The sequence below is a fragment of the Onychomys torridus genome, chromosome 20, assembly GCF_903995425.1.
Source record: "Onychomys torridus chromosome 20, mOncTor1.1, whole genome shotgun sequence".
Lineage (NCBI taxonomy): Eukaryota > Metazoa > Chordata > Mammalia > Rodentia > Cricetidae > Onychomys > Onychomys torridus.
This window is the reverse complement of record NC_050462.1, coordinates 14,415,939-14,437,509: the sequence shown is the minus strand read 5'-3', so window position 1 is coordinate 14,437,509 and position 21,571 is coordinate 14,415,939. Positions and strand designations below refer to the sequence as shown.

Below are 21,571 nucleotides of genomic sequence, written 5' to 3'. Positions count from 1 at the left end.
GTGTGAACATTAAATGCCCCAGCGAGGACACAAACGGCCCATGTCTGGGGGAAAAACTGAAGATGATTTGGAAAGCGCTTTTGAAATTTAGGTGAGTTTGCTGTTGTTTGCAGGAGACAGACAGAGAAATTTCTCTTTCTATTCTCTGCAGGATCTGAAAACACGATTCCTTTGTGAAGAGGAATAAACAGTAAATAAGAAACAAGCAATGAAAACATTTCCTTAAGATGAAATGACAGCTGGAACCAGGCTGGGAACATAACTTAACAGTACAAGTTTGCTCAGCACACCCAGGGCCTTAACCCCCGAGCAGAGCACACATGTACGTGCTCATGAACACACACACACCAATTAAAATTAAAGAGTGATTTCCACGACTATGAAAAGGGAGAAGCTCCGATGCTTCTGTAGAAAAGCATCAGGCCCCATTTCGTAAAGTTTCTTTCTTTTTTTTTTTTTCCATCCTTGTTGCTTTGTTGTTTGCATTCTTTCCAGCATTGGCAGCACCAAGACGGTTCCTTTGTGCCACCTCAAGAACCTAGCGGGCAAGGAAATGCATAAAAAGTCACCATGGCGATCCACTAGTCATTCATTCACAGAATCCACTGGGGCTGGGTGGGGGTGCGCTCAGCAGTGGCACTCAGAAGCAGCCTTCTCTCCACTGAAATGGTGCACCACCCCAGCACGTCCACTTAGCACTGTGACACTTCAGAGGATTTTCTGTGGTGCTGGGTATCAAAAAAACAAGGGCCTTCAGCATGCCAGGCAAGTGCTCTACCACTGAACTACACTCAGGCCCTTTCTTAGTCCTTAAACTGGTTTTCACATGGCTCCTGAATTTCCATGTCAAATCAAAGATATAAAATAAATGCAGTTTTAGCAGAGAAAACCAATGACAGCATGAAATTTTCAGGCAAATGGATGGAACTAGAAAAAAAAAAAATCATCCTGAGTGAGGGAACCCAGACCCAGAAGGACAAACATGGTATATACTCACTCACAAGTGGATTCTAAATATAAAGAAAAGAACAATCAGACTGCAACCCACCGAACCATAAGGCTATATATGGCATGGGGGACCCTAGGATGACTGTAGCTTATAATAAGATCTGGTTTTACTCAATTACTGAGCAACCCTCAATGAAACATTACACTATTAAGATAAGAATTTATACTGTATCAAGCTGATAATAGAAAAATAAATTAATTAATCTAAAAAAAGAAAAAAGAAAAGAAAAATGTGAACTATTAAAAAAAAAACAAAACAAAAAAAAACACCCAAACAAACATATTTTGCTAAAGCAAAAAGGGGAAACTAGGGGCCCCTCATTCCTCTCCACATTCTATTCTTTCCCTTGTTTTATATATTTTGAAGTTAATCGGTGGATTCTGCTGGAGTATCCACTGCAGATAAGCACTGGAGGGCTCCTGTTGCAAATCACCCTCTGGAGCGATGGAAGGACCTTTCTAATGACACTTGGAGGGGAGCCGATCTGGTGTTGGTGTGGGCCTGAGGTTCTGCTTATGTCTTTCCTCAGGACAATGAAATTCCTCATTGGGTTTCTGAGCGCTGAGGGCGCCCTGTGGCTGCAGCTGAAGCCCACCCATGGCAGAGACCTATTGGGCCTTCGTGAGAAACTCTCCCCTTCCGATTCCAACAGGGACTGAAAACCCAATATGGCCAGCTTCGGCAAGCATTAACGTAAGCCTAGGAACTGCAGCCATGCAGTTGGATTCTCCAGATGGTAATGTATGGTAACTGCTCTTTCAAGTATGTTTGAGAACGTGTCACCCAGACACCTAGGAGATTGAGGATAACACTGAAGGTCACTGATTTCCATTTTATTAACAGTAGCATGCCAGCTAAGCATTTTCATTCTCACAATCCTATTCAAGCTGGACTAGTACTTACTTCTCAGGAGTGGCTCTGTGCAACATTTTTTTGGCCTCCTGAAATTCATTTAGCCTACTTTGAAGGTAACTTAAAATTGGTGAGCCTGAATGTAGCCATTATGAGACCATTATTTCTGTTCCTTGTGAGCTGCCTGTTTTTCTTTATGGTTTTTAGTTGTTCTTTTGCAGAGCTGCCAGCTTAAGTCGTGCTGGGATTAAGAAAAACGAGCCTCAGCGGTTTGTGTTCCTGGAGTTGTGTCCATGCCAGTGGATGCCCACACTCCTTCAATAAACGGCATTCGGCATTTAAAAAAAAAGGGGGGGTGGGGAGAAATTGAAGACAGCGATGTTCTAAAAAAGGAAGTGGTGATTGTGTCATGGGCCTACAAGGATGCTGGACTAAAGTCTATCAAATTGTGCAAACAGGAAAATTGTATGTGAATTATCTGTCAATAAAGATCTTATATTAAAAAAATGCAGTTTTAAAATGAGTCAATTCTCTGGGTATTCACATTTTAATGATAGCTAAAATGTGTGGCTGCTTGTATTCTATACATACTTTAGAATCCTTTTATCTACTTAGCTAAGCATAGCCCCATGAGTCAAGTGGGTAATAATTCTTAAATTTTCATTTCAATTTGTTTTGTTTCATTTTGAGACAGGGTTTTGCAGTAGCCCAAGCTGGCCTCAACTCACAGTCTTCCTAGTTCAGCCCCCTGAGTTCGGGGATATAGGCACAATCACACCTCGAAAGGGTTATATATTTTGTTCTAAATGTTCTTCAATATGTTTAGCTTCTGAATTTTGTTTGTCTGCTACAGTGCTAAAGACTGATCTAAGAGATGTTCACATGCTAGGTAAGAGCTCTACTTGGGAGTTTATATACTCAGCCCCCAGGAATCCAGACATATATTTATTGACTTCCTTATTTATTTTAATGTGTATGTGAGCACCAAGCATATGTAGGAGCCACTGGAGGCCAGAAAATAGCACTGGATCCCTTGGAACTGGAGTCAAGAGATAGCTGTGAGCTGCCATGTGGGCACTTGGAACTGAACCAGTGTCCGCACAAGAGCAGTAAGTAGACACTCTTAACCACTGAACCACCTCTCCACTGTAGTCATGTCTGTGCTCATGTAAGTTAGAAATACAGGGGAGATATCTATCTATCTATCTATCTATCTATCTATCTATCTATCTATCTATCTATCTATCGGTTTTTCGAGGACAGGGTTTATCTGTAGCTTTTGGAGCCTGTCCTGGACTAGCTCTGTAGACAGAGGAGGCAGAGGCAGGTGGATCTCTGTGAGGTGGAGACTAGCCTCAGCTACAGTGAGTTTCAGAAAAGGCTCCAAAGCTACACAAAGAAACCATCTCAAAAAAACCAAAAAAAGACATCTGACATCTGACATCTTAGGGTCTCCACAGACAAATACATGTACACACAGAAACACACACACACACACACACACACACACACACACACAATGTATAAAATTAAAAATTACGGTATTGAATAGTGCATCATTTTCAACTTCTGGTAGTAAACCTAACACCTTTCCCCAACATTTACTGCTAAGCACATACCCAACCAATATAATTAATTATTTTCCTATCAAGACTTGACAAATCCAAACATTCTACAATATTCATATTAAATATTCTTTTTGTAATTTTCTTTTTTTCTTTTTGAGGCAGAGACTCATGCAGCTGAGGCTGGACTCAAGTCTGTTGTATGGCAGACCGGACGTAAACTCCTGGTCCTCTTGCCCGTACTACCTGAGGGCTGAGATTGCAGGCAGGCGTGATGGCAACCACTCATCCTGCAGTCTGCCTGTACCTGGTCCCTTCCACGGTTTCTTTTATTACAGAAAAGTTTGCATGCCATACCAAGAAACCCTTCTCCTGATATAGACTGTTCCGCCAAAAATATTCAGAGAAGGCTATAACCCAACTATTTATGGAAAGAATCTTGAAATGGTAAACATGATGGCTAGTTTTTGAGAAGAGGGCACCTCAACTGAGACACTGCCTGCAAGCCCCTGGTATTTATTACCTGTGGAGCATTTCCTTGATTGCTAATTTATGTACAAGAGCTCAGCCACAGTGGGCAGTACTCTCCTTGGGCAGGCAATCCTGGGTAGCAGAAGACAGCTGGATGTGAGCCTGGAACGGAGGCAGTAAGCAGCATGCCCTTGTGGTCTCTGCTTTAGTCCCTCCTCCCGGTTCCTACCTTGACTATCAGAGCCTTGGCTTCCCTCACTGAAGGACCGTACCCTGGAAGCTGAAGAAACCCTTTCCCGTCCCAGTTGCTCTTGGCCATGCTATCTATCACAGCAACAGAAACTAAACCAGGAGCTGACTACTACTTCAGAGTTCGTGAAAATGCACTCTAATTAGCACGTTTCTCCTTCTCCTTGGCCTTCATTTCCATTGCTAATGGGGTTGTCTTCCGGCCCTACTGACATCCACTTTTCTAAAGCGGGTTCTTGAATGGTTAAAACTGACGGGTACCTAGGTTTTGCTCAGCTCAGCTCCAACCACTCGCTGTCTACTACGTTTTTAAACAGAAGGATAGAGGCATGGCTAATACTCTTCAGGAGACACGGTCTGACCTTGCAGACCAGATCTCAGTCACGCACTAATGGGAGGGGAATGCATAGGTGTTTGCACACATGAGCCCGTGGATAACCAATATTCGGAATACTTACCAAATCAATGCTTTTCTAATTACATTATGCATTTCTCTTTATGCCTGTAACTATAAGGTTAATGCTAATGCAATACAGACTATTTGAAATTCACTAAAGGCCTAGCAATATAATTCAGTGATGCATAGCAAGTTTGAGACCCTATATTTGATCCCTAGCATTATTCCCACCCCCTCAGCCCCCCACCCCACAAATATAAGCCCCCAAATCAAGAAAGTGTGGACTAGAGAGATGACTCAGCAGTAAGCACTTGCTGGACAGGTATAGTGACGCACACGTTTAATCCTAGCAGTTAGGAGGCAGAGACAGTCAGATTTCTGTGATCGGCCTAGTCTCCATAAAGAGTTCTGGATCAGCCAGGGCTACATAGAAAGACAGTCTGAAGCAAACAAAACGATACTTGCTGTTCCTGTACTGAATCGGGATTAATTCCCGGTACCCACATGGCAGCCCACAGCCACTGTAAGACCGTTTCCAGGAGATCCAGTGTCCTCGTTGGTTTCACAGACATCAGGCAAAACACTCAGACATACAAAATAAAGCTTTCTTTTCAGGTAGAATTATTTTGGCATTTGCCTTATTTCCTTTCCTCATCTTAGCACTGGGGTTCTACTCTCTGCTGAGAGCCTTGTTCTTCTGAGCCTGAATCAGCCAGAACCATGTAGAGTAGTATGCAGATACACCATCCCTAGGCAGACAGAACGCTTGTACTACAGCGAATGACAAAATTACAGACTAGAAAACTTGTTTTACATCATAATTCTGAAAAAGGACTAGTATCCAGAATACACACACACACACACACACACACACACACACACACACACACACACACCCTCTGATAACCATGGGGCTTATCAGTTAAAAAGCATTTGTTGCTCTTGCAGAAGACCCAGGTTCGGTTCCCTGCACCTACATAGTGGCTCACAGCCATCCATACCTACATTTCCAAGTGAGCTAATGAACTCTTCTGGTACCAGGCATGTATGAGGTACACAGAACTACACATAAAATAAAAATAAATATACATTCTTTTAAAACCTCTGTTAAGGGTTGGGGATTTAGCTCAGTGGTAGAGCGCTAAGGCCCTGGGTTCGGTCCTCAGATGTGGGGGGAGGGGGGACCTCTGCTAACTCAAAACAACTCAGAAATGAGAACAGATGATAGCCAGCAAGTATAGGAAAAGTGTTTTGACATACTTCTGTTAAAGTTACAATGAGATAAGACCTCACACCCACAGAACAGCTAGAATTCAGACCATCAATCCAGGCAGTGGCACCGACTTGTAAGGTACGAGGATCAGGAAATGGAGGCCAGCCAGGCTACACAATGAGATCCTGTCCCCAACAAACAAACAAAATACAGGAAGTAGAGGGAGAACTGTCTCCAAATGGAAGCCATCCTGGGCTATCTAGTGAGACACTGTCTTGAAATATAAAACCAAGTAGGCTTTGGCAAGATGTGGAGATACTGGGCCTTGTATACACTGCAGGTGGGCATGGTAGCCCTTACATGTTTTGATTGGGGTTTCTATAGTCGCCTAATATCATGGAGACAAAATTTGCATCTCTGTCTTTCTTTTAAATGTTTTAAGTTTCTCTCTCTCTCCCTTCCTCTCTCTCTCTCTCTCTCTCTCTCTCTCTGAACATGAAGGTCAGAGATCAGCCAGTAGGAGTTGATTCTCTCCTTCTACCATGCGGGTCTCATGGATTAACTTCAGGTCATGGAGTCTGGCAGCTTGGCGGTAAGCATCTCTACCAACTGGGCCATCTCACCAGCCCGTATTTCTTCTGCTAGTATCGTGAGCTTGTTCCCAAGAGGAAGGAGTCAGTGGCATCTTCATGCCATCCTTCTAAAACCTGGAGCTACTATCTGACCTCGCTGACATTTGATAGCTAAGTCAGTAGAAGAAAGAGCTCCACTGCTGCCAGCCCACTGCTCTGAAGCTGGGGTTAGCGCTACTAACCACCAGAATCAGAAGGACATCTTACAGTTCAGATTCCCAGGTAACTGTTTCAAAACTTTAAAACCATAGATCACGGGTGGAGTGTGAGCATTTGAAGAAGGGATTTAAAAAATAGCCCAGAAAAGGGCAAGCAAATATAAGCATAGTACAAATGTGTATGTGTGAATATATGTGTGTGTGTGTGTGTATAAAAATATCATAATGAAACCTGTTATTTTATATAACTAGAATTTATTAAAAAGAAATAGCCAGAATCTTCAAGAAGTGAACAAAGGGAATAATCAACCCACAACAGACTGCCAAAACTCTAACCCCTGTTGGCCACCTAAGGAGACCACACTGAGGCAGAAGGTAAAATCGGGAAGGCTTCCCACAGAAGACGCACCTGACACACTTCAGTCACTGCAAATGTTCAAACAACACCTTCAAGCGTGATGCTCGGACCCATGCACAGCTGCCTCAGACTTTAAGGTTGACTGTCCTGGGTCCCCAGCCCAGAGAAGGCTCTCCTTGAGATCTGCTCATCTAACCCAAGAGGGTCATCCCAAGTGAGTGCAACTGTCTTGCATTTCCTCCCTAAAACTTCCTTAACCAGAGAATATGAAAGTAGAAAAAGGTCTCCGCCTACTGAGACCTACTAAAAATACTGAGACCTACCTCCCTCCTTTTCCAAGGATTGCCACCCAAGAGAGACTTTATCTACACAGTGACAACAGGCATTCACAGCACATCCTCATCTCCATTCACTTCCCTATGAACTGTATGACCCTCCCTTGTGTCCTTACTTCTGTGTGCCTCCCACACACATGCTAACAAATGTGCCAGTCTTTTCTCTAGTTGGTGTGCCTATTCTGATTATTCCCCCTGACTCAAACAGGGAACCTGTAGAGGAAGTGAGAACTTCCTTATACCTACTGCACATGCCCATGCATCAGTGCCAGAATCCTGAATTTCTCTTCCTCGTCAGTGCCTCCTTCTGAGTCAACAAAGCCTGCTAACTTACCCTTGTGAGTATTTCCTCAATGCTTAGTTGATCCATCCCATAATTAAGTGTGTTAGAGTTCTGTCACTGGACAAAACACCCAAGACAGACAACTCAGGAGAGATCTAACTGACTCATGGTTTTGGGACTTCCGTCAGTGGTCTCGGTACTGCTCTGGGCCTGTGGCAGCACAGTACATCAAGGAGCGCGTGATAGAGAGACTGCCTGACTCAACACTGTGCGAGACCAAGGGAAAGGCAAGATGCTTCACAGCGAGTCCACCAGCTCTCTTTCCCCCACTCCTCCACACCCCTTACCCAACTCCAGCCAAACCGGAACTACCTGGTGATGCCGCCTGAGTTCTGCCCTTTCCTGTCTTTCTAGACACCTTTCCTTTGTTCTGGAATTCCCTTCTGCTCAAGACCATCTTCCCTTCCAAGGATCTGACTGCCATGCTCCAGTTCACTGTGTGACGACAGTCACAGGTCTTCCCTTCATGGAGGCTGCCTTGATATTCTCTTCTGATACCTTCAATGGACGAGATTACTCTCTTGTTCCCATATCATTTAAGACACCCAGTGCATTGTTACTGTCTGTTGAAATCTCCTAATTCTCTCTAGTCCTACTGATTTACTTTTGTACCCTTCTAAATAGAAACACAGTGCCTACTCCACTGCTCAGTGAAAATTCATGAACAAGTAAATGTGTACCTGTGGCCGCCACTGTCTTAGAACCTAAGACCATTGCTCACTTCAGCAGCATGTATACTAAAATTGGAACGATACAAAGAAGATTTATGTTACATAGTATAAAATACAAACTCAAACTCAAAATCTGTGGCACATACAATAAAGTATAGTAGGTTGAACTAAATAAGGAATTTTTTTTTTTTTGAGCTGAGGATCGAACCCAGGGCCTTGCACTTGCTAGGCAAGTGCTCTACCACTGAGCTAAATCCCCAACCCTAAATAAGGAAATTTAATCTAGGAGTCTACGTAGTTATCTATTTTGTCTTTTTCTATGATTTATTTTATTTTTAAAATCTGTTTTGAGGGTGTGAATATTTTGCCTGTGTGAATGTATGTGCACTGTATGTGGACCTGTATGTGCACTGTATATGGATCTGTATGTGCACTGTATGTGGATCTGGTGCCTTCGGAGGACAGAGAGGAGGCTGGAGTTACAGATGGTTGTGAGCCACTATGTAAGAACTGGGAAGTGAACCTGGATCCTCTGAGAGAACAGAAAGGTGCTCTTAACCACAGAGTCATCTCTACAGCCTCTTACTTTAATTTTTTTGAATCACGGTCTCATTATACAGCTTTGGTTGCTCCAGAACTCACTACATAGATCAGAATGACCTCGAACTCAGATTATTGCCTGCTTCTGCCTTTTAAGTGCTGGGATTAAAGGCATTCGACACCATAAGATTTATTTTAATGGTGTGTGTGTGTGTGTGTGTGTGTGTGTGTGTGTGTGTGTGTGTGTTTCAGTTGTGAGCAGCCTGACACGGGTTCTGGGTACCTGCTAGGACCATCTCTCCAGGCCCCTATGTTTCCTTTTAAGCCAGGAAAATTACAGAGTTAAATAAAGGCGTGTTATTAGAAAGGGAATCAATGGGTTGTCATCATTTGAAAGTAGAACAGTTACTGACTTGGACCCAGCAAAACAATGATGGGAATGGGTCTTGTAAGACCCCAAGAGGCCATGTTTGGCATCTCAGACTTCTCAGCTAATGAAACTGTATCACATTTCAAAGCAGACTGCCCGTTAAATAACACCACCTCCGCAAAGCAAAGCATATTGTTATGGAAGTCAAAACACTAGCCACAGACAAATGAAAACAGTGTCAAGGGTCATAAAATAAGTCCCACAAATTCCAAAGCAGAACCTTTAATCTGAAATCCAGTGATATGCTCTGATCACTGGATAACAGCCCAGCTTTGTAAGTTCTTACTGGTGTCCTCTTCATTTCATAGTTGCTCAGTACCAGCAATGTCCAGTGACATTTTCCCAGTGTGTTTAATACTAAGAGGCCTTCTCTATCATACTCAAGAGTTCTACTTGCAAGAGAAGAATGTCAACAGCAAGACTTGCCCAAGGCACAGCTCTTTATCATTTTTACGTCAAAGATGAGGTGATATCACGACGCTGCCTAAGGACAATGTCCTGTCCAATCTCCACTCTTCCCCTCACAAAGGAATAATCACTGAGCTACTTTCAGAAGATTTGAAAAGGAACCGAGAAACAAATGTTCTGAGAAGCTACAGAGTGAATGTTCTAACCACAAAGAAACAAAGTGAATACACTCCTTTTTAAAATTTAATTTAATTTTTAAAATTATTTCTTTAGACTAAGTCTCACTAAATTCTCTTGGCTGGCTGGGAATTTACTGCGTAGAACAAGATGGCCTCAAATTTGCAGGAATCCTCCTGTCCCTGCCTTCCAAATGCAAAGGCCATGGGTATGAGCCACTATGCCCCAACACATTTCTTTAAGACAAACATTTATTAAAAACTGCAAGAACAATAAACTACAATCTGAAGAACTTCCAGGTAGCTAGAGAGACGGCTCAGATGGTAACATGCCTGCCACACAAGTACAGGGGCCTGAGTTCGGATCCCCAGTGCCGACACAAATAGCTGGACAGGACAGCACCCACTCCTCTTGCTGAAGCGGTGCGCTCCAGATCCAGGAAGAGCTCCTATGGAAACAACAAGGTGGATGACAAGAGAGGAAGCCACCTGACAACGACGTTTGGCCTCTGTGTACGTGCACACGTACAGATACCTGTTTAACATTCCTTCACACACACATGCACACGTAAGAATTTCCAAAGGGAATTAATACAGATTCCCATGGCTTATTACACTCCTCCCAACATGTTCGATGGACACCATTTAGCTTCTGTGAACGATATACCAATTTGTTAAGCAGAAACAGACTGTAATTAAAAACTCCAAATCAGGGGCTTTCAAGCAGGTTACACAGCCTTTCTACAATCCCTTTACTTCACATGAATCAAAGACAGTACATACTCTAGATCCGGTGGGAAGTTTTTGTTGTTGTTTGGGAATTTGGGGTCGCTGCTGTTGTTTGAGGCAGGGTCTCACTTTCCAGCCCTGGCTGGCCTCGAACTCACAGAGCTCCACCTGCCTCTGCCTCCCAAGTGCTGGGATTAAAGGCATATGGCATGACACCTGGCTATTTTTATATGCCATAAAGTGTGGTTTTACTCTTTAAATAGTCAATGGTTCTTAGTGAATTCAGGGCTGTGCAGCCACCATCACAATCTAAATTTAGAATACTTCCTTACTTCCCAAGAAAACTCTGTGCCCATTACCAGACACTCTCCATCCCTTTTTATGACCAAATACTATTCCACTGTGTAGACACAGCACACCTAGTTTTTCCACTTTTCAGTTGATGAGCATCTAGCTGCTGCTCAGATCACAGAATCTGCAGCAACCATTCCCTCTCGGATACCGACAGACTCTATACTAAGACAGGGTGAGTCTCTAGCTCTCACCTGGGGTGAGTGTGTAACAAAGAGAGTACTGGTGACCACACACCCTGTCCCCCATCTTCTTCCCTTCCTCCTGCGCAGGAATCAGAGAGCCGGACTGCAGGCTGGTGCTGTGAAACCACGACATTCTCAGAAGATCACTTTTGCCAGGTGGGTCCTAATTTCCTCCTCTCCTCAGAGAGCCCCCCCCCCCAATGCTGTTATCGGTCAGTCTCTCCATGGCATCAACAACTCTTCTAATCCACTTCTTACCTCCAGCAATCCATCTTAGCATCCCCTTAAACTCCCACCTGAGACCTGTCAACTATGAACAATGATAATATCAACATTTCTGTACAAGCTTTTGTGTAGACATATATTTTCACTTCTCGTGGATAAGCAGGTACTAAATGTAGAATTTCGGGGCCACATGCAGACTACAGTTAAGCTTTCGAAGAACTTCAACTATTTCACAAAGTACTTCTTCTCCTTTGAAATCCTCCACATTCTCACCAATACTTCTGTTGCTGTGTTTGAGTTAACAGTCTAGTTACAGTGTCCTGGCTGGCCTGGAACTCACTATGTAGACCGGGCTAGCTTTGAACTCATGTCAATCCTCCTGTCTTTGCCTCCCAAGTGCTGGGGTTATAGGCGTGTGCCATGGAACCTGATTGAAAGTAACTATTTGTTCAGGGTCATCCAGCATAGCAGAGCTAAGTCTGAAATATAGTCTTCCCCACTGAAACACAACAGTGTCTTGAATACAAAAAAACCTGCTTCCGTACCCGGCAAAGACAAAGGACATACTAAACAGTATGTATTCAGTGGCAAAACTCATGGGATGCTTGCTGTGAAATGTTTAAGATTTCCCTTGCTTTATGTAACCAGGAATGACTAAAAATCTGTTGTGCACTTGCTGTGGGATGTCCTTCTGTACACTGTGAATATGTGCTGCTCTCACTGATTAATAAAAAGCTGACAGGCCGGTAGCTGGGCAGGAAGTTAGGCAGGAAAGCCAAACTGAGAATGCTGGGAAGGAGAAGAGCGGAGTCGAGGAGTAGCCAGCCAGACGCAGAGGAAGCAAGATGAGAATCTCGTACTGAGAAAAGGTACCAAGCCACATGGTTAAACACAGATGAGAATTATGGGCTAATTTAAGTGAAAGCTAGTTAGTAATAAGCCTGGGCAAATGGCCAAACTTTTATAAATGATACGAAGCCTCTGAGTGGTTATTCGGGAACTGGAGAGTGGAAGAGAACAGTCAGCCACAGGCACTCACTCTGTGCAGACACTGTCCTCAGCAGTGCGACTGTCTCATCACAACAATCCTTGGAATAAGGGCACCGTCAACCCTACAGTCTACTTCTGTTTGTTTTTCAGAGAGGGAAACAAGGACTTAGAGGAAGTAAGGTGATCAAAATCACAGAGCTTGAGAGAGGTGGGAACCCAAACAATTTCCCTTCAAAGACTGTGTTCTCCTAACCACCATGAAAGCAAATGACCTAAAGACGGTCACTAGGTTCACTAGGCTGCGGTTAGGCAGGTTAACAGCTGTCTGGAAAGGCAGCGCTAATATAGTCTACTACTGCTGTTGTTCCAGACAAAGAGACACAATGTACATTCCTCAGAGCAGCTGAGAATTCTAAAGGAGAGACATTAGTGATGCTGCTGGTACAAAGTGAAAACAAAAATGGTACAGGTCCACAATTAACTAAAAAGGAGTCCCATCAAAAAAGAGGGGCGGGGCCAGTGAGATGCCTCAGTGTGTAAAGGCGTTTGCTATATAAAGCTAAAGAGCTGATTCCCATCCCTGAACTCCACACAGGGTAGGAGAGAACTGACTCACGCAAACTGTCCTTTGAGTTCTACAAATCTGTGATAGTGCATGCACACACATGCACACACACACATAAATGATAAAAGATAAAGATTTAGCACGCATATTGCAATATGGCACAAGATGATATAAAACTGTGAAATAACGACAAAAAGGAAAGGCAGGCACAAAGACAGAAGGAGAAGCCTTAGGTTAAGAAGTATTTGTACACTGTGTGAAGATGTGCCCTTGTGATTGGTTTAATAAAAAGCTGAACAATAGGCAATAGCTAGGCAGGAGAGGTTAGGTGGGACTTCCGGGTAGAGAGAGGGACTCAGGGTTAGAATCTAGGCATTCAAGAGGCACCAGCCAGACGCGGATGGAGTCGGACATACAGCATGGAGGAGAGGTAAAGAGCCACATGGAAGAATGCAGGTAGATTAATATAAATGGGTTAATTTAAGTTGTAAGAGCTAGTGGGACAAGCCTAAGCTAAAGGCCAAGCTTTCATAATTAATGAGAAGTCTCCGAGTCATTATTTTGGGGCTGGAGGTCCCGAAAGAAAATCCGATGAGAAAGACCTACTACACTTAGGAGTTTCCACTGAGCACAAAATGCAGGAGTGACAGAATGTGACGTTGGAACACGTCAGAGCCTTCCCGAGCACCGTGCACCAGTTGGAGCTCCAGTGCCAGGTGGAGTGCCCGTGGCTCCCGCTTCAGTACAGAGAGAACCTGGACGAGGTCCAAGGGAAAGGAACAGGACAGAACAACAGTGTGAAGCAGGAAAAGCGAGAGGACAGCCCGATTTTAATGACGGCTCTCCCACAGGACTGTTTGAATGTTCTTTCTCAAGTTCTCCGCAGGCTCTGGCTCTCTGCCGTCATTGAAATTCTGGTCAGATATCACTTTCTCAGAGGCTTCCATCCAAAGCAGCCACTGACTACACTTTCTAGCACATCACTGTTGTGTTCATTCACAGCCTGGACACACTGAGCTTCTTCCTGTTTGTGGGTTTTGGTCCCTCTTCCTCTCCCGTTGGGTCCAAGGGCCACGGTCACTACTAATGTCTGACCAACACGGAAGCTACCTGGGACATGAGGGGTATCCTTGACCTACTGCAGGATCTGAATCAAGAAGCAGCAACACAGAAGATGAGCTTGCCAAGGGGAGCATGAAAGGTGTGAGTGAGGCCCAGGGACAGTTCCACTGCAGTCAGACAACCCCCTCCGACAGCTAAGTGTACCTGTAATAGTCACTCAGCTCTCGGGAGCTTTACAGTTCCCTCTGCCTAAATAAGTTCTAGCGATTACTTCCAATAACCAGATCTGTTACTTAATCTTGTCAAATAGGGGGTAGGGTGTGTGTGTGTGTGGGGGGGTGCCTGTTTGTTTTTGAAACAAACAAACAAAAGCATAAATGTCTGGGGCATCCGATTGCTTTTTGAGACAGTGCCTTACTCTATAGCCCATGCTAATCTGTAACTTACTTAATCTGGAACTTAAACTCTTAACTGTTTAAGCCCCAGATAGCCTTGAACGCATGCCAATCCTCTTACCTCCTAGCTGCTAGCATCACAAATGTGCTACCACACCAGGTTCAGAAATTAAGTCTCATCAGCGAACAACAGAATCCCTGAGCTAGAACCCCATACTGGATAATATTCTAAATTTTTTCACACATGACATCTTTTATAAATAATATTTTGATCTCATTTACAAAATGGCATTCTTTAAACCAAAAAGACTGAGTAATTGGCTTCAAGGTACCCAAATCATAGCTGATAACCCATTTTTTTATATATATTTAATTATTTTATTATTTTACATGTTTATGTGGTTGTGCTTGCATGTACATATGTGCACCACATGACAAGACCAGAAGAGGGTGTCAGATCCCAGCTGGGGTTACAGACACTTGGGAGCCACCATGAGGGCACTGGGAATTGAGTCCAGGATCTCTGTAAGAACAAGAAAGGCTCTGAACTGCTGAGCCAACTTCCAGACATTCATTAAAGGGCAAAAAGCAATTTCAAACAGAGCAACACCATGCTAAGCAGGAAGCATAATGGATTCGTAAAATGCGACAAGGGTTTCCTCCTTGGCTTGCTAGGTTGTGAGGAGCCTTTAAAATTCCACTCTGTAACACTCCCAATATGGCGTGGGGACATTGCTGCTATGCTAACCGTCTCTCTTTCATCGTATCTTTTTCAGATGTGATTTCAAGTGAAACATATAGATGTTTATAATAAACTAAAACAGTACAATGAATTTCCCTATCATCCCCTTTATGAACATATGGACAATCTTCGTGACACACACGCACGCACGCACGCACATGTGACTACATATACACATCACCCATCCTGGGTGGATTTGTTTAAGGAAATGATGACTGTCAGTAACAGTGAGAGAGTCAACACACTCACTGTCAACTTGACAGGGTCTAGAACAACACAGGAGACAAGCTTCAGGGCACAGCTATGAAGGACTCTCTCTGTGCTGGCTGTTATGTCAACTTGACACAAGCTGGAGTCATCTGAGAGGAGGGGCCTCGATGGAGGAAATGCCTCGATAGGGCTGGCCAGTGGGCAAGCCTGGAGGACATTTTCTTAGTGAGCAATTGATGGGGGAGGGCCTCGGCCATCGTGGGTGTCGTCATCCCTGGGCTGGTGGTCCTGGGCTCTATAAGGATGTAGGAAGAGCAGGCCAGAGGAAGCAAGCCGGTGAGCAGCTCCCCACCATGGCCTCTGCATCAGCTCCTGCCTCCAGCTTTCAGTTCCTGCCTTGGCTTCCCTCACTGGATGCGAAAACCAAATCAATCCTTTCCTTCCCAGGTTGGTCATACTGTTCCACTGCAGCAGTAGTAACCCTAAGTAAGCCGACCCCCGTTGGGTTAACTGACATGGGAGGACCCACCTTGACTGTAGGTGGGTGGCACCATGCATGGGCTGGAGTCCTGGACTAAACGCAAGAGGAAAGCAAGCCGGGAACTAGCATCCAGCACTTTGTGTTGACATCTGGGATACAAGGGACTATACCCTTGAACTGTGGGCCAGAGCCCTCCTCCTTCCCTTAAGTTGGTTCCTTGTCAGGTATTTTACGACAGCACCGTGGGAAGTAACTTGCACAAAGAGCAATCTTTGTTCTGTCCTTGAAAAGACTTGATCAGGACAGTGAGGTGGCTCAGTGGCCAAAGACGCTTGCTGCAAACCTGAAACCCTGAGTTTGAACCTACAAGCCACATGGTGGGGAAGGACTGACTCCTGCAAGTTGTACCCGACCTCCACACGTGTACCACCACACATAAGCATGCTCACTAATGTGCTCCCCCCCCACAATAAACTTATTTTTAAAAATTTTAAAGATGCGATCAAGCCTCAAATGCATATAATTCCCTTCTTTCAAGAAATTTAAGAACTCCCCTGGGAATGGTGGCTCATACCTATAATCTCAGCACTCAGAAGGCTGAGGCAGGAGGATTGTTGATTCAATGCCAAACTAGGTTACACTGTCTCAAAAACAAATCAAAACAAACAAACAAACAAAACAGTGTAATAGAGAGATGGCTTAGTGTTTAAGAGCACTAGCTGTTCCTCCAAAGAACCCAGGTTCAAATCCCAACTCACAACTGACTGTCTGTCTGTAACTCGGGCTCCAGGGGATGTGAGACATACATGCAGACAAAATACCCATACACATAAAATGAAACAAAAAACAAACATAAAAAACCCTACAACAAAGAAACATGAGAATTAGTGGCAGGACAAGAATAATCCCTAAGAGAGATTCATGATCCAGACATACTATGTATGTTCATACATATATACATACATACATACACACACATACAAAGAGCCTGTAGACATTAGTAAAATAGCTTCTCAAAAAGCACTAAATAATCCTTAGGTGATACACAGTTGGATACACAACACTGTAGGTGCCACATTATAGCAAGAACAAGACTTAAAACTTGAGAAGCATCTCCAGACTAGCTCCCTAGGGCTGTTACTGTTTTCCTATCAGTGTGATAAATGGCATTCCCATGCACAGGGACAGGCCAAGAAAAACAAAAGCAGAAATAATTAATTGCCAAAATATACCTGTTTATCTTCCAGCGGGTCTGGCTCTCCTTTACTGGACTCAGAGCTGACATCATCTTCATCAGAACTACTGATGACTTCCTCATCAGAGGGCAGGTCACCAAGACCAAGATGATCATCCTGCCCCTCCTGGGATGTTCCAGAACTGCAGCAATAGAGATACCCATTAGTTACCTTCAACAAAAAGGAGGGCTGGCCAAACCAAACCACTACCTGATCCTAGTCATGTGACAGACTGCACCTGAGGGATTGGGGGGGGGGGGGGGGGGATGGAAAGAGCCAGGTAAGCCAGAGATGCCTTTCCTTTCCCCGACTCTGTGTAAAAGTCAACATCAGACTGGCACCAGGAAGTAACTGGAAAGAAGTTTCCCAGTAGCCTCCACATGCCCTTCCTTAAAAGACTGAGTCTACTGATTCCTGGTGTAAACCAAGAGGGCTTCTAGGGAGTACACCAGCCGTTGTTGAGAACTTCGGCCCTGGTCTTCAAAAACAACAATAAAATGCCAAACCTGTAGAGCTTGGGAACTACTAACAGTAAGTGTCCAATCAACAGTTCCCAGTACCGGTGAGCATGTGTCCACCACCCTCCTTATCACAGATGTATGCCTGCAGTTCAAGAGGCAAGCAGGGCAGTGGACCGAGAAGGGGTCAGGCTCCAGCCTCCTACAGAAACAGAAACCCACCATCGAATGACGTTTAAACAAGCCCTCCCTCCAGGTGACTATGACTCAGCCTCAAGTTGGAAAAGTACTTCCAGGCCATATATCAGCTCTTCCTAGTCAGCCTGACTTCACTAAGGCTTTGCAGTGTGTACAGACAGATCTCAGGTGGCTAACAGCCACTGTTTCAACCCATTCTGTAGGGGGAATTCCACAGCAGAGTTCCCCAGGCAGATGATGAGAATCATTCCAGCATAGGATGCACATACTCAGAAACAAGACGCTTTTCAAAACTGCCTAAGACCAGGCTGGGTATCACCCACCCCAACATCTGGGGCTCCAAGTGAAAGGATGGAGAGGATGATGGCTGCTGAGTTCAGGCGCAATGTGAAACAGTCTCCGCAAACAACAAACTGCTTTTCTGATGCTGGTCGGCCGTTAGCCTCCCACAGCACCCACAGAGTAGAATGAATGGGTGAATCCACTTAAAGATCCAAAGAAAATCATCAGGAAAAACACTCCAGCAGAATAGAAATTTGCATTCCATTTCTGCTGTGGCTCTTTTTCAGGTCCCAGGCAGGTCGGTCCCTCAACTGCCAGAGTTCCAAATGATAAGGATTTCTAATGTGAATCTTAAAAGCGAAGGATACATTTTCTGCCAGGTCCTGATTACACGGCAGAATAACAGACTCGCTTCAGAAACCATCCCTGCAGTTCAACTGTTACACAAACCAGCTGGATCTAGGCAAAATGCCAAAAGGAACACCTCCCACAACCAACCACTTGGCTTCCTGTTACTCAGTGGCCACGGCCTCTTATCTCTCAACTGGGTGGATGCACACCTTTATCATAGGTGGCCTGGACAAGCAAAAGACTCACATCCTGGGGGGTGGGAGGGAAGGCAGGGATTTTCCAGTCAGATCACTGACAAAATTAGCTATTCCTAGGAGCAGGGCTGGGAGCCAATTCAGTCGGGTTATTAGTCTTTGATTTGCATTGGCAAGAATAATTAAAAGCAAACAAGACGTGGACCGGAGCGCCTAGCCATGTAGGTAGAGGTAAACACACCTTCACCTTTTCAGGGGGTGGCGGTTGGCCGTGCTGGGCTGGACACTGCTCTGGACAAGGGCTCCCTCTCTCTCACTGAGCTACACGGCCAGCCCCACCTGTTTTCACCCTCGTCCCTTACTCCTCTGACCGGACTCTAGCCTCACCATCTCAGCACATATTCCTAAAGTATGCAAAACTCTCCGCCCCTCCCAGACCTATGGGAGCAGGACCCAGGTAGAGGGGGAGAGAGAGAGAAGCTCTGTTCCAGAAGGCTTTTCCCATCAGCCCATCTGTGGGTTTTCCTGGACACGGGGGTTTCTGAGGGTTAGTAGTGAGGACACAGGGCTTCGATTTGGGTTAAGAGTTGAAAGAGGCTTCTCTGGCAACCATTTGAAAGGCTTACATTAAGACAGCTAGCTAGCTACGGTCATTGCTTTTACAAGTTCAAGAGAGAACGTGATGGCACACACCTGTAATCCCAGCTAGCCATCAGGAGGCCGACACAAGAGGATTTGAGTTCGAGGCCAGTCTGGGCTCTAAAATCAAAACGGGCGGACAACAGCAGCCAAACCAGCCCCAAATGAAGTGCAAAGGTCACCATGAAAGAGCAGGGAGACAATCTGTCAAGACCACAGGGTTGAGCATAGGGCGGGGCAGCAGGGTCAATGCCAATGCCACAGACTGCAAAAACAAAACTGCAGGAATCCAAACACTGACATCAAACCACGGGATACTTGGGACTTCCAAAGAGGGCTTGCTGACTGAAAAACCTTCCAGGTGCTCCTTACCCCTCATCACGGACTGGTTTATATGTCTATCCTGGCCCCTTCCTCATTAACGCGTAGGCACAAGACAACTGTGTTTTCAGCTGAATCCCAGCATGCTGCCTGACAAGTACTTTGCACCTTCTTTGTTTGTTTGTTTTTGGTTTTGTCTTTTGTTTTTCAAGACAGGGTTTCTCTGTAGCCTTGGCTGTCCTGGAACTAGATCTGTAGACCAAGCTAGCCTTGAACTCAAGAGATCTGCCCGCTGGGATTAAAGGTGTGCACCACCAAGCCAGGCTACTTTTCACCATCTTCAATGGTCTAAGGAGGAAGCTGGGGACATGGGAATTGAGAGGAAGGAGTGGATGAGGGGGTAAACAACAACAACAAAACCTCATGGAAGACCTGAAGGGTTCAAAGACAGGGTTCCAGCAGAACCAGTTAGACCAGCCAGCACCCACTGTAATGGGGAAGAGAGCATCCAGGAACTATCTACACTCACTCGTTTATTTTTAGAACAGTTACTAAATTGTTTACTCACATAATTACCTGCAGCTTCCAAGTCAACCTAGATAACTTCAGGCTTCTGGTTATGGCTGGGGCTCCTTACTGATGCCAATCCCGCAGTAAGGAACTCTGCTAACCTTGTATTCCCTCCCTCGGAAAGGACCACCTACCGCTGCTTTGCAGGCTACTGGGACAGGCCAGTGTTTCCCCCCAGCTTCCTGTCTGGTCTGTCCACATGCGACAGTGGAAGGTGTTCAGGGGGCTTCAGCAGCAGAGCACACACTCAGCTCCACCTCCCCGAGCCACCCACTCCAGGTCAGATTTGCTTCTGGAAGGGGACAAATTTCTAGAAAGTCAAGAGAAATCAAAGCCAGAAATCAATTCCTACAGATAGGTGCCGTCCTTCCATCCCAAGGGCCATGGGCTCTTAAATGCTGTTACAGTTTTTAAGTTAACTTTTCCCATGCTAAATTCTATGGGGACAGAACATTCTCCACAGGAAAAGTACATCAAATTGTATAGGAAAACTTAACAGCAACAGTCCTCCGTTAGAAAATATTTCACTGGCCTCCTCTAGATCTTAGGAACATAAAACCTGCAGAGTTGAACCAGAGAATACACCCTTCTACGCCAGCACTGAATAAACACCTCAGCAAGGGTGGAGCGAATGCACAGTGGACAGCAGGAGAAGCAGAGCCCGCAGCCTCGCCACCGGCCCTGGCCCACGGGGAGGAGAACATGTGCGCATGCTCAAGATGCTGTTACAATCCCTGTCATCCACTCCCGGGCTGTGTCTGTGGGACTGTGTGCTTCCTTTGGCTGCTTTCATATTTACCACCGAATGAGCAGGAAAGCGAGATTAAGGGGCTTGAAGGATGAACACTGGACAAGAAACATAATTTTTAACAGTCTACCAGTTATTATGGAAAGCTGACCATAATTTCACCAGAAAGCGGTTACCCGCCCCAAGTCCTCTTTGAAGTTCTAGAGTAGGTCTGGAATTTCCCCTACAACAAGCAGGGCGGTGTTCTTCATTGTTTTATGAAAACCTGGCCCAGCCTACAAAGTAGGCATGCTGGTCATTTCACTTGCCAGTAGACCTCTTAGGAGTCATGTCCCTGACACAGTTTTAGGTTTTCCATACAGAGCCTGAGTGGCAACCTAAAAGCCAGGAGATAGCAGAGTGAGAGGAACGTTATCTGGTGTTCTGAACAAGTCCACAGTCAACAACGTGACTCTGCAGGGAGGTAAATGGGTCATCTACAGTCTTCCTCTCCGCCCCCCCCCCCTTTTCCCTTTTTCCTCTGGAGACAGAGCCTTATGGAGTCCCAGGCTGGCCTTGACTTTTGATTGTCCTGTCTCAACCTCCAGAGTGCCAGGAGACAGGTATACATCAACACACCCAGCAGCAAGCATCATTTTAATAGCAGAAAGTGGTGATTTCGTTAGCTGGGTATGGTGGCAAATGCCTATAAACCCCAACAGCCGGGAAGCTGAGGCTGGACAACCCCAACAATCTAGGTTGTACCAGGAAAATGAATAAAGAGATGAAAGTAAAAAGTCTCACTATCATGATGTCAGATTAAAAAACAAACAAACAAAAAACAACCCTGTGCG

The 21,571-nt window shown here is 45.0% G+C and overlaps 1 protein-coding gene across 1 annotated transcript in view; it reads right to left on the bottom strand.

Annotated features, from left to right (window-relative positions):
* The window catches only part of Fgd6 (FYVE, RhoGEF and PH domain containing 6), a 121,174-nt gene that overhangs the window by 61,877 nt on the left and 37,726 nt on the right, over positions 1-21,571 (bottom strand). The window contains exon 3 of the mRNA XM_036169862.1: positions 16,975-17,119. Coding sequence (XP_036025755.1) covers positions 16,975-17,119 — 145 coding nt within the window. The remainder of the gene's footprint in view (positions 1-16,974; positions 17,120-21,571) is intronic.